Below are 15455 nucleotides of genomic sequence, written 5' to 3'. Positions count from 1 at the left end.
CTCTCAATATCTGTCACTACCTCTTCCACAGTTGTGATGTGAAGTGGCTTGGTTGTACTTAGATCACTAGTCTCCCTTTGGGAATCATTTTGGACAAAGTCTAATTCTGTAGGTTCGTCTTCAAAGTCTTCTTCATAGTCTTCTATATTTGGTTCATAGACTTCTTCGACATATTCGGCCTCTTGGTTCCTAACTTCTGGTTCAGTAATCGAGTAGGTTTTAGTGGAACATTGGGGCGCTATGTGGCCGAATTGTTGACACCTAGAGTATTGGGTTTGGTGCCTAGGAGAGTGGGGAAGGACTACAGGTGGTGCGACAAATCGGTTGGGCTGTAACAGGGGTTGGCGATTTAGGGGTCCTAGAATGTTGCACGAGCTCACGGATCTCTTGTCTGAATTCTTTGTATCCAGCCCGTATGGCAACGATCTGTTCTAAGACAGACCTCAAAATGTCGGAATCTATGGTAGCTACAGGGGTTTTAGGTTGATTGAAATAGTACTCCATATCACTACAGGTTGGCATGCAATGATGACACTAGGTGAAGATGTGAAATGCAGTGTCACTAATGAAACCCTAATAAATATGATGCAAGATCAAATTTGATGCAGGACAACCTACTAATGCAATCTATTATGATTTCAGAAATCAGCAAGTCCTCACAATAATAACTTAAAATTTAAATGTTGCTGATTTTTACTTTAGTTATTCAGAATTAAGGATTAAGATTATTCAATTTAAGAAATTAGATTGCAATCAAGTAGTACAGTTGTTCTGATCCTAAATCAATCTGATCGAAGAATGTTGAGAAGCATCCAGTTGTTAGGGTGTGCTAATTTAATATTTAGATTTTAACAAGGCAAATAGGATGGGTTTGAAAGTAGGGGTTCTATGTTCTGAATTTTGACAACAATATAAATTTTCAAGTATATGGCTATCATGCAAGAGAACTAGAACATAATTAAATGAACAAGCCCAAGAAAAGCGGAAACCTTATTACCTGTCGCGAAGTAGGCGACCAGAATGTGTGCTCGTGGGCTGGGGCGACGATCGTTGCTTGGTTGCAGCTGATGGACCTTTTCAATTGGCTTAAATTGGCTTCTATTTGGATCTGATCACAGCACCTTGGCTAGTCTGCTGGGCTTGTAAAATGGAGGAGAGTAGACCTGCTGAGTTTGTGAGATGGGACCAGGCCTCTGTAGTGATGGCCTGCTGGTTTGGGCCTGTGAGGAGGCAGTGGGTGGCCAGGCCCAAAAGGAGCCTGTCTGGGGGTCGATGGAGAGGTGCTCGGGTGAGTTGCAGTGGCCAAATAAAAAAAAAAGATGAGGGGAAAGGGAGAGCGGCGAGCTGTGGGTGCGGAGGCGGTGGTGAGCGGTGGAGGGGTGCGGTGGTGAGCAGTGGAGAAGGTGGACAGTGGGGCCGTGAGGAAAAGAGGGCGGCGGAAGGAGGGCGGCGTGCGGCCTGTGGAGTCGACCGGTGGTGAGGGAAATGGGAGGGGATGTACGAGGAGGCCGGCGGCGTCGGCTCGGGCCCCGACGGGATGGTGGCGTCGACTGGAACGTCGGCGTAGGCGGTTGCGGAGGCGCAGACGGTGCAGCTCGGCGGGGAGTTCGGGGCGGGGCGGCACCGGCGGACGCGGCGGAGGCCTCGGCGGCGACAGAAGGCGGACGGCGGCTCGGGCTCTGGCGGCACGGCGGCCGGACTCAGGTGGCGAGGCCGGAGGGGCGATCGCTGCGGCGACTTGGGTGGAGCGGCGCGTCACGGGCGGCGGCGACGGCGGACGACCCGAGGGAGAAGATGAACAGAGGTAGGGTTTTTTTTTTTTTCCTTTTCTTTTTTTTTCTCTTTTTTTTTCTTTTTTTTTTTTTGGGCACGTGCGGTCACGTGCGTACTCCTCTTTTTTTTTTTTTTTTTTTAACTCGGATCCGTTAGGATCCGGGTTATCGGGTTTGAATCTTACCCGCTACGCTGGCCGTCTTCAATCTCCGACGGATTCGTTGGGGATGCGCCGGATTTCGTGGCGTTGGCTGCGAGGCGGGGCGGAGATCGCGGCAGCGGCTGCGGGCTTGCGGCGACCGACGGCGACCAACCGTGGGACTCCACGGCGGCGGTCCCCTCTGCGGACACGACGCAGGCGGCCGGTCTCAGGCTTCCGCGGGCGGCAACAGGGTGCCCGATGGTGGCGGAGTGCTCGGGGCGCGCGGCGACACTTCGGAGGGGGCGGCGCTCGGCCTGGCGGTGGCGTGATGCAGCGGCGGTGGAGCGTGGGAGTGGTGGCCGCGGGCTTGGCGGCCGGCGGGACGGGGCCGACGAACAGGGGTCTTCCCCTCTTTTTTTTTTTGTGTGTGAAGCTGACAGAGGGAAGGAGAGGAACCGAGAGAAGCTCGGTGAATCAGGGTTGATCCCTTTGTCCCCTTTGTCCTCTTTTTTTTTTTTTTTTTTTTTTCTCTGGTGAAAACCGAAAGAGGGGGGGGGGGGGGGTAGGGGCTGGTGAACACCGAGAGAGAAAGGAAGAGAGGAAACACTGGACCGTGGCTTTGGCAGCAGGGGCAAAACCAGCCTTGCTCTGATACCAAGTTGATGCAGCACCAGTGCGGGGGAAGAGAAGAAGAAGGAAGAACAAGAGAGGAAGAAGGAAGAAGAGGTTCTAGAGACACAGAAAGAAGAGAAGGGGAGGAGGAGGAGGAAGAATAAGATCTGGGGGAAAAGAAATTCTTAATCATTCATTAAACCCTAATCATGAAAATAGTTCCCTATATATAGGGCCCAAATACACAACTTGCATAAACCCCCCTTACACAGAAATAAATCCTAATGAACCCACAAATAACACAAATAAGCCCTAAAATGCAAATAAGCCCAGAAATAAAATAAACCACAAATAAACCCTAGAATGCAAATAAGCCCAAAAATAAAATAATAAAATAAATATGTAAATAAACGAGTCTGGCTCAATCCGGGGGCTCAGGATCATCTGGATGAAGGGCTCTGATGTCTCCATCAGATTGGCTGCCAATCACCAGCAATAAGGCTATCCGCTTTTGTAAGCTGCCAGCTAGCTTGATGGTAAGATCTTTTGGTGGTTATGCTTGAGACTTCGGAAGTGATTTTGGTCTGCCTTAAAAAAAAAAAGGAGCTGAGTAGCCAAAGATCATTAAGATTTAATGTTTCCTTTCTTTCTTTGCTGCTTTTTTCCCTGAGGGCTGCAGAAAAACTTTTTTGAGTATGTTGGAGGATTTAAGCCATCGATCATTGGATTCAGTGTTGCATGCATGCTAGCCTGTCAGCTGTAAAATCTTATAAAGATAACAGAAAATGGCTGCACCTGAAAAAGAAAAATCTTCACACAGAATGAAACTTTTATGAGTATGGATTGCCTGGATATTATGAAAGAGTTTGCATAAAGCTATTTCATGCGTAATTCTATGGAAGTCTGCTTTCTCTTTTCTTTGATAATAGTTTGATATGTCTACAAAGCTAATCTACGAGCTCTTTGCTTTTTTTCTATACTTTTGCCATATTTCTCCCATTGTCCAGTCATCTTTGATCTATTTTACATGGAATACTACTGTAAAGGCATTCCGGTAAAATATCCTCTCATTGCTTTCTGGTTTTCCAACCATCTGCGTTTCCACCAATAATAACACAGCGAGTCTCTATTACTGTATGATTTATAGTCTATTGATTCTCTGTTCTTTCACAGGATACCACGTTGATTGGGGTGGTTCTCTTTGACAAAAAAAAAAAAAAAAAAAAAAAGTGAAACTCTTAAATCATTTCAAGTATTTCTTCATCTCACCACCATTTGAGCAGTAGCACCACTTAAAATTTTGCAGGATTGTGCGCGGTGAACGTTGCGGGTCCACCGTCGCCAACTTGTGAGCCTCGACGTAAGCCGCAACTCCGTAAAGTGGAGGGAAACATCTAGCCGTTAACTTTCAACGTACCCTGGAAGTCCTCGTTGAACCTAATTGCCAATCGGTCTACTTACGAAAGCTTTTTGGTAGGTTGAGTACATGGTGGCTTCACGTCTCCGATCTGGATTGGCTTTGCCATTCTGGATGTCTTGGTCCCCAGCACTAATAGCGAGGTTGCTTGTAGGAGGTGAAGAGGTTTTCTTCTTCTTCTTCTCTTTCTTTTTTTGGGTGGAGGAAGAGGTTTTCTTGTTTCAAGAGTTTGTTAGGCCAAAGTTAAATATTTAATAACAAGAAAAACCTCATAGTCATAGATACTATTGTTAAATAACACATCTTTTCCTTATATAGAAGTCCGACTAAATATTGATCTTTCGTGCATCTTAGTGTTTATAAGCCTGGGGCAGGTTCCTCACCTGGTAGTTAAGTGTTCTCCATCATGAGTTTGCAATAAGTGGTATTAGAGCTGTGCTCAATGTCTGACACAATTATTATAAAATTGCAAGCTTATTTCTAGTTGGGAAGTGCCATGTTGGCTTGGTGGCTAGCTTAATTATAGTTTCGGGTTTTCACATTTGTATATTAACTAAAAACCACTCCAAAATCTAAATTTTATGATCTGCATTCTTGAATTGTATTATCGTCATTTTTAGCCAGTCTAGATGAAATCAACAGTTTCAAATCCCAATAAAATTAGCAATTTCAAATCCCAATTAGTCGAGGCTTTGGTTTCTGTATTGCAAAATCTTTATGATATTAATATATATAATTTTAGATTCCAATCACAATTAAGATTAGATAGATTAGAGCGTATGCATACCTAACGTGAACAAACCTTCCGATAGATTCAAGCAGCTAAAGACATGATCATACTCGACTCGACTGATTCTCAACCTTTCCATCATTTTGAATCATATAAATGAATCTTTAAGAATGACCATCATTTTGTTAACCTTACAATTTATCAACTACATCTACCAAGGCTTCTCATCCTTCAATCAACATCTTCCAAGATTTTTCAATGCCCCAACCGGGACTACTTGCTTCAAATCTATTTAAGTGGGCTGGTCTTGTGACAAGTGAACACCTGGTTTTCCCTGAATCCGGACAACACGGGGGAAGAGAAGCCGACCTTGTCCTATCTGAATCCACGTGGCACACAATCATTGGTGTCTGCGACGTGTAATGGTGAGAATCCGGAGTACTAACCAGGCGTATCAGCATCCGCCCGTCCGATTCCGAATCGGATCCCGAAGGTTGAAACAACAAGCCTTCAACGGCGGCATCCGGTCGCCGGGTGGGCGGGTCTTCCGAATCGTTTGGGGACTTGGATTTGGGGCTTCCTTCTTCTCTTCGCTTCGGAAACGGGAAGGAAAAGATGGCGGCGAAGTTCTCCGGCTCTGGGGGACTGGTCGTCGTGCCTCTTCTCCTCCTCTACTTGTGTTGTTCCTCCCAACCCCCCCTCGTCTCTGGCCAAGGTAGGCCCTTTCCACCCCCGTCTGATGAATCTATTGGGATTTCGTTTTCATGAGCTGATCCGGGATTGATATGGATGATCTTTATGTTAGATTGCTGTAACTAGGATGGTACTTTTCAGGAAACGATTCCGTCCAAGATGAGGGTGATATACCGCTTTGGATCTTTGAATTTTCACTGTTTTTTAGGTTTCTTTAAATCTGAAAGATAGAAGTTCAACAAAGATGAATCTTGATTCTTGAAACTCTGGATTCCTATTCTTGATTTTCTTGATTCAAGTCGATCTGGTCGATTCTTTACCATCATTGTTCCTCATTGGACAGTTTACGCAACTGCATTGGTTGTTCGTGGGTTAATATGGGACGATTTCAGTGTTCTGAACGTATTGGAATTGATGAGAAACCTTCGAGATTCGGAATTAAGGGCGTAGGTTGACCTTGTCTGCTGCCATCGGTTTTTCTTTTGATCGGAAAGGAAGGTATGCTGGTATTGGGAGGCGGATATCGCTGGATTTTGCTTTCTGGGCTGAGTTTTGGAATCTGTTTCCGTACTGGGATATTTCTGTGATAATGCAGTTTTCCGTCTTATCTTCTTGGATCTGATAGGGAACCATAGCAAGACTGATCTCTAGAGTCTTGCTTTCTATCCACTTTCTTGGTGCATAACTCTGTTACTCTTTCTCATTCTCAAATTCTCTTCCATACCTGTTCCTGATTCGAGTAACCTTCCATAGGCCTCTAACGTAATCCTAGAAGCTAGCTAGCATGGTTAAAAATGAAGCATTAGGTGTTTCTTGTCTTTACCTCCCTGAGACATATCTAACTGCATTGCAGCAAGAGGATACCGCTAGAAGCACTCAAAGATTTTATGTCAGCAATCCCCTTGGGCCAAAACTAGCTAACATGGTTAAATATGAAGTCTCAGGTATTTCGTCTTCCCCATCCCGAGACATATCTAACTGCCTTGCGGCAAGAGGATACTGCTAGAAGCACCCAAGAATTTCATGTCAGCAGACATGGTTAAATATGAAGCATCAGGGGTTGCCTGTCTTCACCTCCCCAGGTCATTTAACTGCCTCGCAGCCAGAGGATACTGTTAGAGCACCCAACAATTTCATTTCAGCGAACATGGTTACTATGAAGCCTCAGGGGTTGCATGTCTTCACCTCCCCAAGACATTTAACTGCCTCGCAGCAAGAGGATACCGCTAGAAGCACTCAAAAATTTCATGCCAGAAAACATGGTTAAATATGAAGCCTCAGGGTTTGCCTGTCTTCACCTCCCCAAGACATTTAACTGCCTCGCAGCAAGAGGATACTGGGTACCACTAGAAGCACTCAAAAATTTCATGCCAGAAAACATGGTTAAATATGAAGCCTCAGGGTTTGCCTGTCTTCGCCTCCACAAACATATCCAACTGCCTCTCAGCAAGAGGATAGCGCTAAAGGCACTCAAAGATTTCATGTCAGAAATTTCCTTGGGTGTCGCACATTTAGAATTTCATACACCTAGTTACCAACTTGAGGATGCTTTATGCAAGCAGTAGATACATATCATTAGCGACAAAAATCCAAACCACTTGCTTCCTCATAGTGCTACATCATTCCTGATACACATTATATAACTTCTATGTTTTCCCGAAACAACACCATCTGCATTTCCTCCCTCAGGGTTTTGTTTTATGCTTAAAAATGATGAGGTATTGTAATTAGCCACTCCCTTCTGCCTTTTTTAAGTTTTCTATTGCATCAATTCATTTTGCCAACTTCATGGCCTCTCTTTATCTTACCCGCCCAATGTTACCTGGACAGTTCAAATTCTGAGTTTTTGCTGTAATTGGACACTTAAGACACTTGGACACTTTGTTACCCTTCTTGACAGTTCAAATCAGTGCACCATTATATCATCATAATTACAACTCAACTTTTGGCACTTATACCTAGAAATTTATGAGCATGGTACACTGTACCAATCGGTATCGGTGCGTACTAAATATACTGTACTGTATTGGTGCCGAACCGGCATATGGTACAGAGGGCGTATCGAGTGTCCGTATGCCAAATGACCCTCATACACCGAGCATACTGACATTGTGCCAAGTTATTTTCAGTACAGAGTTCGGTGCCGAGACAGTAAATCTTGTATACAAGTCTAACATCATAGAAGCAAAATTTTACGAATTCTATTGTGCAAAATAATTGGTCCAACAAATTAGTCTTTATATGCATACATGTGTGCATATCCATAAACATATCTATATAGTATTGGATGTATCCAATTTTTTTTTTAAGATTCCATGTTCAATTGGGACAACCATGTCATGTATCCAGGTAACACTGAACCCCACCTAAGAAGCCTTGTAATAAGATTAGGAAGTCAGCCAGCAAAATCTGTTTCACGCACATAGAGCCTATCATGGAAGTGCCTTCTTTTGTTTTAATAATGCATTCTATCGAGTGAAGCAATCTTGCAAAAGGACACTCTCCATTTGCAGCATTGTGAACTTGAATCCATTATTCTATATTATATATGCATTTGAAAATAGTTTTAGGTTTTCATAACTTTTCTAATTAGATTATATGAATAATAATATAAAATGCCAGTTTCTGGACATTTTGTACCATTCTTTCCTCTTTAAAGATCAGTATATATACCTTATTACACAGAGTAATGTCAACGAACTTTTTCTTTAAGATGTTTTTTCAAATTTTGTGACGGATATGTTGATATCTATTTTGATATTATATTGGTTTGTCTAATATGCAGAAAGCCAAAAAGATGATGCTATGAGTTTATTGAAAAGAGCTTCTGACATGATAAAGGTGAAGCAGTATAATGATGCACTTGGACTTCTCAATGGCGCAATAGAAGCAAATCCATATCTTTCAGAAGCTTATTCACAGCATGCATCTGTTCTTCGTCACTTATGCAGGTGTTTTTCTGCTATATGTAATTTTTGACAACACTTGCATGTATTTGAAATGTCTGACTTTTTGTTTGCAATGTAGTATACATGGAAATTGGGGGGGGGGGGGGGTCTGTGCCTTCATTTGGTCTTTTTTTCCCTCCATTTTTCTACACCAGAGGCTTGAGGTCTTTAATATGAATTCAATGAACTTTGTCAATTCAGAAATTATCAGTCCAATAATAGTTTATGCATGTACAACATGATGTTATTTTGCTTGGGATCCTATGATAGGGGCATATAATTCTTAACCCATGGATTTGATAACTCCAGGTGTTGATACAAGTAGCTATACAGAAAAATCGAACTATCAATTTTACCTTCATTTAAAACCCGTGCATGTTGCCATTAATGCATAGAGCTGAAGAATATGACATTATTCTTTGTTTGAAAAGGTTTTAAGTCAACTTGAAGGTTTTCTGATGTCAAGCTACTAAATATGTTGAGTACATCGACAAAATACCATCACATAGCAAATATTGTTGATGTAAATTGTGGGTTGTAGCATGCTCTATGTGGTGTGCTTGATACAGTATAATGATATTACCCCCCCAAAAAAATAATAATTGACCCATTCTTCATGATTATATAGTTGACCATATGCAATTGACACTCTCATGTATACTAAAGTAAATGCATATTAATTGATAATATAAAGGACAATGTTATAAAGACAGAAATTGTTTACTTGGGAAGATTTAATCTGACAGAATTGTCTTAGGGAATGTCTCACTTGTGCAAAACACTATGATTTTAAAATAAATGCTATCTAACTCACGTATTCTGATGCAGATTTGAGGAATCTGAGAAAAACTATAAAAAATTTCTAGAGCTAAAACCTGGGATGTCTTCAGTGGAGAAGGAGCTCTCTCAGTTATTGCAGGCCCAAAGCGCATTGGACTCCGCATACAATCATTTTGAGTCTGGTGATTTTTCAAAAGCTTTGGATTATATTGACAAAATTGTCCTTGTCTTTTCTCCAGGATGCTTACGGGTACCATTTATGGATTACTGATGTTTGTCTGTGCTTGTTAAATTAGATAGAGATTGTAACAATAAGCTGCAATCTTACTTCAGTGAAGCATGTCCTTTGCAGGCAAAAATTCTCAAGGTGAAATTGTTGTTAGCACTGAAAGACTACTCAAGTGCTATTTCAGAGACTGGATACATACTTAAACAAGATGAAGATAATTTGGAGGCACTACTGCTTCGTGGCCGTTGTTATTATTATCTCTCAGACCATGATGTTGCTACAAGGTTTGATTCATGAAACTTCCTATACATATGTATGTTAAAAGTTTCAAACTTTGTGTTATATATGCACTCTTTTGCACTTTGCTGCAATGATGTTCTCCTTTTATTTAAGCTGCAGTTATTAGCTCAACTCTGCAGACTATCAATTCCAAACATTTGCAATGTCTAATGTCTACACATGTTTAATATTCTGTTGCATACTAGAGCTAATTTATTCTAGTGCTTTTGGTGTGTCAAGAAAAAGTGAACAAAAAGAACATGACAAGTTGTCCATTGTTCAGAAGAAAGCTTAAGATGCAGGCAGTACTATATCTATGTTGGTAACTATGCATATTGTTCAGGCACTTTCAGAAGGGACTCCGTCTAGATCCAGAACATAGTGAACTGAAGAAAGCATATTTTGGATTAAAAAATCTCCTAAAGAAGACTAAGAGTGTAAGGCTATTATTCTGGAGCTTCTATGTGAATCTGAATATTACCATTTATTGTATATTCATTAAATGTAAGTTGATGGGACTATTGCAGGCAGAAGACAATGTTGCGAAGGGTAAGCTACGATTGGCTGTTGAGGACTTCAAGGCTGCCCTTGCAATGGACCCCGGTCATAGTGCTTATAATGTACATCTTCATCTTGGTTTATGTAAGGTCTTGGTTAAACTTGGTAGAGGAAAGGATGCTATCAAAAGTTGCACAGATGCACTGGAGATTGATGGAGAGCTTGTTGAAGCATTGTCTCAGGTTTGCTATGGCGTTTCAAACTTCAGCATCTTCTTGGAATGCTTTGATCAGTCTTTCCGAACTAAATGCGTCCTGAGCCTTAACAGGATTTGGTTGGCTTTTGGATGGCCTGAGAACTTTGATGTCTAGATCCTAACATCATTAGGTAGCATTTTTGTGCTATACTAGTGCCTTCAGCTACGCTAGTGCCATTTGGTCCGGAAAATGAAGCCAGTCTTTGTTCAAGGTTGAAGCAGTAATCACCATAAATATCCATGTATTACATTGTGAATCTTCTGAAGACATTTCATAAAAGGTTAAGAAGTCCTGTTCTAAATAGTAATAGGTCTTGTTTAAGGACAGTTTGTTTATGAGATACGAACTTGTGCAGAGGGAACGTCAGGCCTTGGCATGCCAGCTCCTATCCCAGCTCTTCATTTTAGGGATGTGAGCATAGTGACTATAAGCTTATGTATCCATTATCTGCTGTAGATTCTGATTACCCTAATTCATCTGGAAAGTTGACCTAATTATTGCATACCCCTATTTATACTCACTATTATGCCTTGAGATGATTCTTTATTATTCACAACCACAAAACCTGCAGTGTTCCACTAAGTTTGACTGTCACAATCTGTTGTAATGAGTGTGCTTAAAAATAATGGAGCCTTCATTTAGTCGGTTGTGTTGGTGAGGCAACACCACGATAACTATAACCATTGAGCCTTTTCCCAACTATTTGGAGAAAAGTTATGGACATATTTTTATGACTGGCTGTCTAACCTGACGTTCACCCTCCTCCTTTCTCATCCAGGCTTGGGACTAGCCACGATGGTGGCAATTTTTTCTCCAACCTCCTAGCTGGGCATGCCTTTTGCTAAAGGTGGCTTTCCTACATCATTTTACTATCAGCACCCATCTGATTGTCCCTTTATAATAATCATTCCCCCTTTAGTCTAATTCTGTTTGTTTTGCTGCCAATATCCAGATAATTGTTTCAAATATATGGGTTTGAATCAATTTTACCATTCTGTTTACTTTTCTCAAATGTTGTTGCCCTGCTGCAATACTTCTGCTGGAAAAGGATAATGATGGTTCAGTAGATTTTGAGTTGAAAATGGGTGAGCCATTTCAGATGAGTATATTTGATATGAAGGGAAGCTCTTGACTATTTGCTACAGCATATTGTACTTACCCAAACCCCAGACTGCTCCTTCCCAAGGAAGAAAGTTTGTTTTTCCACATTTGAATCTATGTGCAATATTTTATGTGATTATGGTTTGGCCATCTAGTAAGCATGCTGCTATATATAGATAAATATTTGTGTCTATGCATCCCCATGTCATAACATAAAACCTATAGGTACATTCCCTAGTTATTATATATTTTTTCTTCTTTTCAACTTAACATATTAGAAAGAAATCATGCCAGCATGTAAAGGAAGCAATAGTCTTTATTCTATCAGTTTCAAAAAACACTGCAGCACCACCTACAAAAACAGCCTAAATCATTTCTGAGTACATTCTCAACGTGGTGCCTGCTCATCTAACTCTTCCATTTATTGATAAAAGTTTAAAACTTTCCACATGTAAATTTGGAGGAAAAAAAAAAAGCAAAACAGTAACATTCCAAATTTATAATGTTTTGCATGAGTCCTTGAGGTTCACATTTATAAATGCACTGTCCATTAGTTTGTGCTGCCATTTTCTTACTCTCTCCTGATAATGTTTAAAAGAAATAAGATCTCATCAATCAAAAGTGGTAGTGTACTCATCAATTGGCATTAATAAAAATCAAGGGAAAAAGTCTAGTCCTTAACATTTTACTGGCTGATGAGCTCTCGCATATCAATCAAGTAGTCCTTCCTTTTTGAGCCAGACATTTAAATATAAGTGTCAAGTGCTAGCACCAATCAACTTTGGTATGGAATGTGTAAATAGATTAATTGGAGTTTAAACTATCTGTTTGCTTTCGAAGAAATGAGGTAGTGAAGTTTTATCACAATTGACCTTTGTGGAGCCAGAGATGCAGAGTCAAGTGAGCTATATATGTTAAACTTGAAGTATCTGTCTGTTTTACTGCTCAACATTCAGGACACCAATACCACCTAGTTTAAATGATTTTCACTGTTGCAGAATTGAAATAAGGGCCTATACATTAATGGGCCCTTTTGCCTTCCAAATGTAGCAGTTTATGGTCTTGCATTTTTTAGAATATTGTTGCTTGAGAAGACCAATCTGTTGAATAGCAATCTAATGGCTTTTTTATAATTTTTTTATGGACATATATATCATGTAAGCAAAATAGGATTAGGACTCTCCACTATGTGAATCCACTACTAACCTAGTGGTTTAAACACCATGAACGTCTTTAGTTTTAACAAACTTAGATGATGAAAGTTCTGGAGGTTAAAGTTTTGTTGGTCCTTTGCCTTTCTGCTAACATTGAGTGCAGGCATCTTCTACTATTCCTTACAGATAATAACTGCTCCATGAGTCTGATCCTGTCCTTTCGGAGAAATTGTTTATGCATCTAAGAAGGATGAATTTGCGAAGATACAAAATACTTCTGTGATTAATTTTTAATTACTAGTTGGTGCCACAGTTCATAGTCTGTCTAATAGATGTGTTAATTGTGAAATGGTAGAGTTTGGATATGTCAGAATTGCCTAGCACATCATGAATACCTTGTCTTCCACAAGTTATACATCTACCATGACAATCTTTTGTGCTTGAAATTGGTGATATTTATCTGACAGGCCTAGCTGTCTCTCTGCAGAGAGGCGAGGCTAAACTTATAACAGAAGATTGGGAGGGAGCTGTAGAAGATTTAAAAATAGCTGCTCAAAAATCTCCACAGGTTCGTTATATAGTTCAAATTTTAATTGAGCATTATTGGAAATAATATAACTCTTTTTTTACTACTACTACTTTAGAAAAAAAAAAAAATCCCTTTTCCTCTTTTCTAATTGTTGGCTCCCTGAATACTTGACATTGTATTGATTAAAACTCTGTTGATTCATGTTGTGGTTACAATACTTTTCCTACTGCTTGATTTAGGAATTAGGGTATCTATAGCATGATTATTACGTGGATCTCGAGCTCTTCTTTATCTACTGATTGTTTCTCTCATTCTATATGCTCTCTCTATTTAAAGTTATTCTTTCCCCTGAATTTGTTTCAAACTAATTTGAATAGATGGACATTGTCAACTTGTAATAATTTACAATTTTTCAGGATATGAATATTCGAGAAGCACTTTTGAGGGCTGAAAAATCACTGAAGTTAAGTAAACGCAAGGACTGGTACAAAATCCTGGGGATTTCAAGAACTGCTTCTATTGCAGAGATTAGACGGGCCTACAAGAAACTTGCTTTACAGTGGCATCCAGATAAGAATGTTGATAACAGAGAGGAAGCAGAGGCCCAATTTCGAGAAATTGCTGCTGCCTATGAGGTAATATAAACATAATATGTTAGCAGTAGTCTTGTTTATTAGCTTTTTAGCGGCTGTACTAAAGATGAACGTCCCGTGTTTTATCATCCAACAATTAACCATCTTTATTTTAATGCATCATATTGAAATGCATGAAATTGACTGTGCTTGTATCTATGCCCAATATTGTAACAAAATCCAAAACAGCATTGTCTTTCATCTGTTTTGCAACAAAGAATGTTTAAACTTGTATATTGTAGTTGGGCCAGAATTTTCAATGTTCAAAATTATTCGAGAAATCTGTCCATATGCTGCCAATTCACTTTAGAAAATTAGATAAACCTTGAAAGAATGTAGAAAAGGCAGCAAGATCAGATAAAATACCTCTAGGAGTATGGGGTTATGGGGGGGAGTCGAATTTGGTCAAACAGCTAACCTGATATGAAGGATTGTTATGGTCTTTAAGCTTGTTGAACAAGTCCTATCTGAAGATATACGATAGTTTGTTATTTTCAAAATTCAAGCACTTGCAGTATCCAAGATGACGTTGTTTCATTTTATCTGGCATAAGCTATTGCCTGCCCCATTTTATTGAGGTGCTTAAGTTCGCCAATTGTTCTTGCTTCACTTGTCTTATGCAAAATTTGCTTTGAAGCCGTTCCTATCATATGCATCATATTTCTGTTTTATCTTTGTTTGATTCAGAATCTTTGCTTACCTGCTATTCCGACTCTTCTAATCTCCCTGCAAAGGTACTTGGTGATGAAGAAAAACGTACAAGATATGACCGAGGTGAGGATGTAGAGGACATGGGTATGGGAATGGGAGGTGGAGGTTTTAACCCTTTTGCTGGTGGAGGACAACAATTCACTTTTCACTTTGAAGGCGGATTCCCAGGTGGAGGATTCCCTGGGGGCGGTTTCCCTGGAGGATTTGAGTTCAATTTTTGATCACACCCATGTGTTATTTCATTCTTTACTCAAGTTTCTCAGATGTTTACTGACCCAAAGAGGTGCTGCAGAAGTCGGAGGTTGAGCAACGAAAGGAATTGAGACATAATCGAGACAATGGTTTATTTGAGTTGGGTGCTGACTGCTAACAGGTATGGGATTTTGGAGGAAAAACCCAAGTGAGGCTTGTTAGAAATGAGATTGGGTGGGAATTAAGTTAGAAGATGTTGCAACCCATGGTGCCAAAACCCATGTTGTTTATAATGTATTGATTTTTTTTTTGGAAGAAGGTCTCACTTTGTTATAATTACTTTCTGGGGATGTCCCAATGGAAATGCTGACTTGTATAGAATTTGCATCAGTAATCACATAACAGTTCTTATTCCAGAAGCATAATGGTAGTACATGCCTTTTTTCTTCTCTCTGTCTCCCATTGGATCATTTGTGTTCTCATGGTTATATATTTGATAGATCTTCGACTCGAGGCAGAAGGCAAACCAAGCAGCCTAACAACTGGAATTTTATCAACACCTTGTTTTTTACCTTGAGGGAATCAATTAGGACGGTGGATCACCTGCAGGTCGTCTTGCACTCCTGCGAGACCCACAGTAATAGGTATCCTCTGGCTGGGAAGAAATTCAGGAGTCAATTATAGTGTTAAACATCACAAATTGGTTCGCCCTTGGGTTGTTAAAGAGGGTTAGTAATAATAGTACGGTATTGCCATAAGGTGCTGTCACAAGACTCAC

The 15455-nt window shown here is 40.4% G+C and overlaps 1 protein-coding gene across 1 annotated transcript; it reads left to right on the top strand.

Moving 5' to 3' along the window:
- Positions 1-5054: 5054 nt before the first annotated feature.
- LOC103706675 (dnaJ protein P58IPK homolog B-like) lies at positions 5055-15123 on the top strand. Its single transcript, XM_008790868.3, has 9 exons — positions 5055-5389; positions 8153-8318; positions 9144-9345; positions 9448-9608; positions 9947-10040; positions 10131-10343; positions 13101-13181; positions 13559-13777; positions 14509-15123. Exons 1-9 carry the CDS (start codon positions 5290-5292, stop codon positions 14704-14706), a joined length of 1434 nt encoding a protein of 477 aa, XP_008789090.2. The 5' UTR covers positions 5055-5289; the 3' UTR covers positions 14707-15123.
- The last annotated feature ends 332 nt before the right edge of the window (positions 15124-15455 follow it).

This window comes from Phoenix dactylifera, chromosome 13 (assembly GCF_009389715.1).
Source record: "Phoenix dactylifera cultivar Barhee BC4 chromosome 13, palm_55x_up_171113_PBpolish2nd_filt_p, whole genome shotgun sequence".
Classification (NCBI taxonomy): domain Eukaryota; kingdom Viridiplantae; phylum Streptophyta; class Magnoliopsida; order Arecales; family Arecaceae; genus Phoenix; species Phoenix dactylifera.
This window is presented reverse-complemented; position numbering and strand designations above follow the sequence as displayed.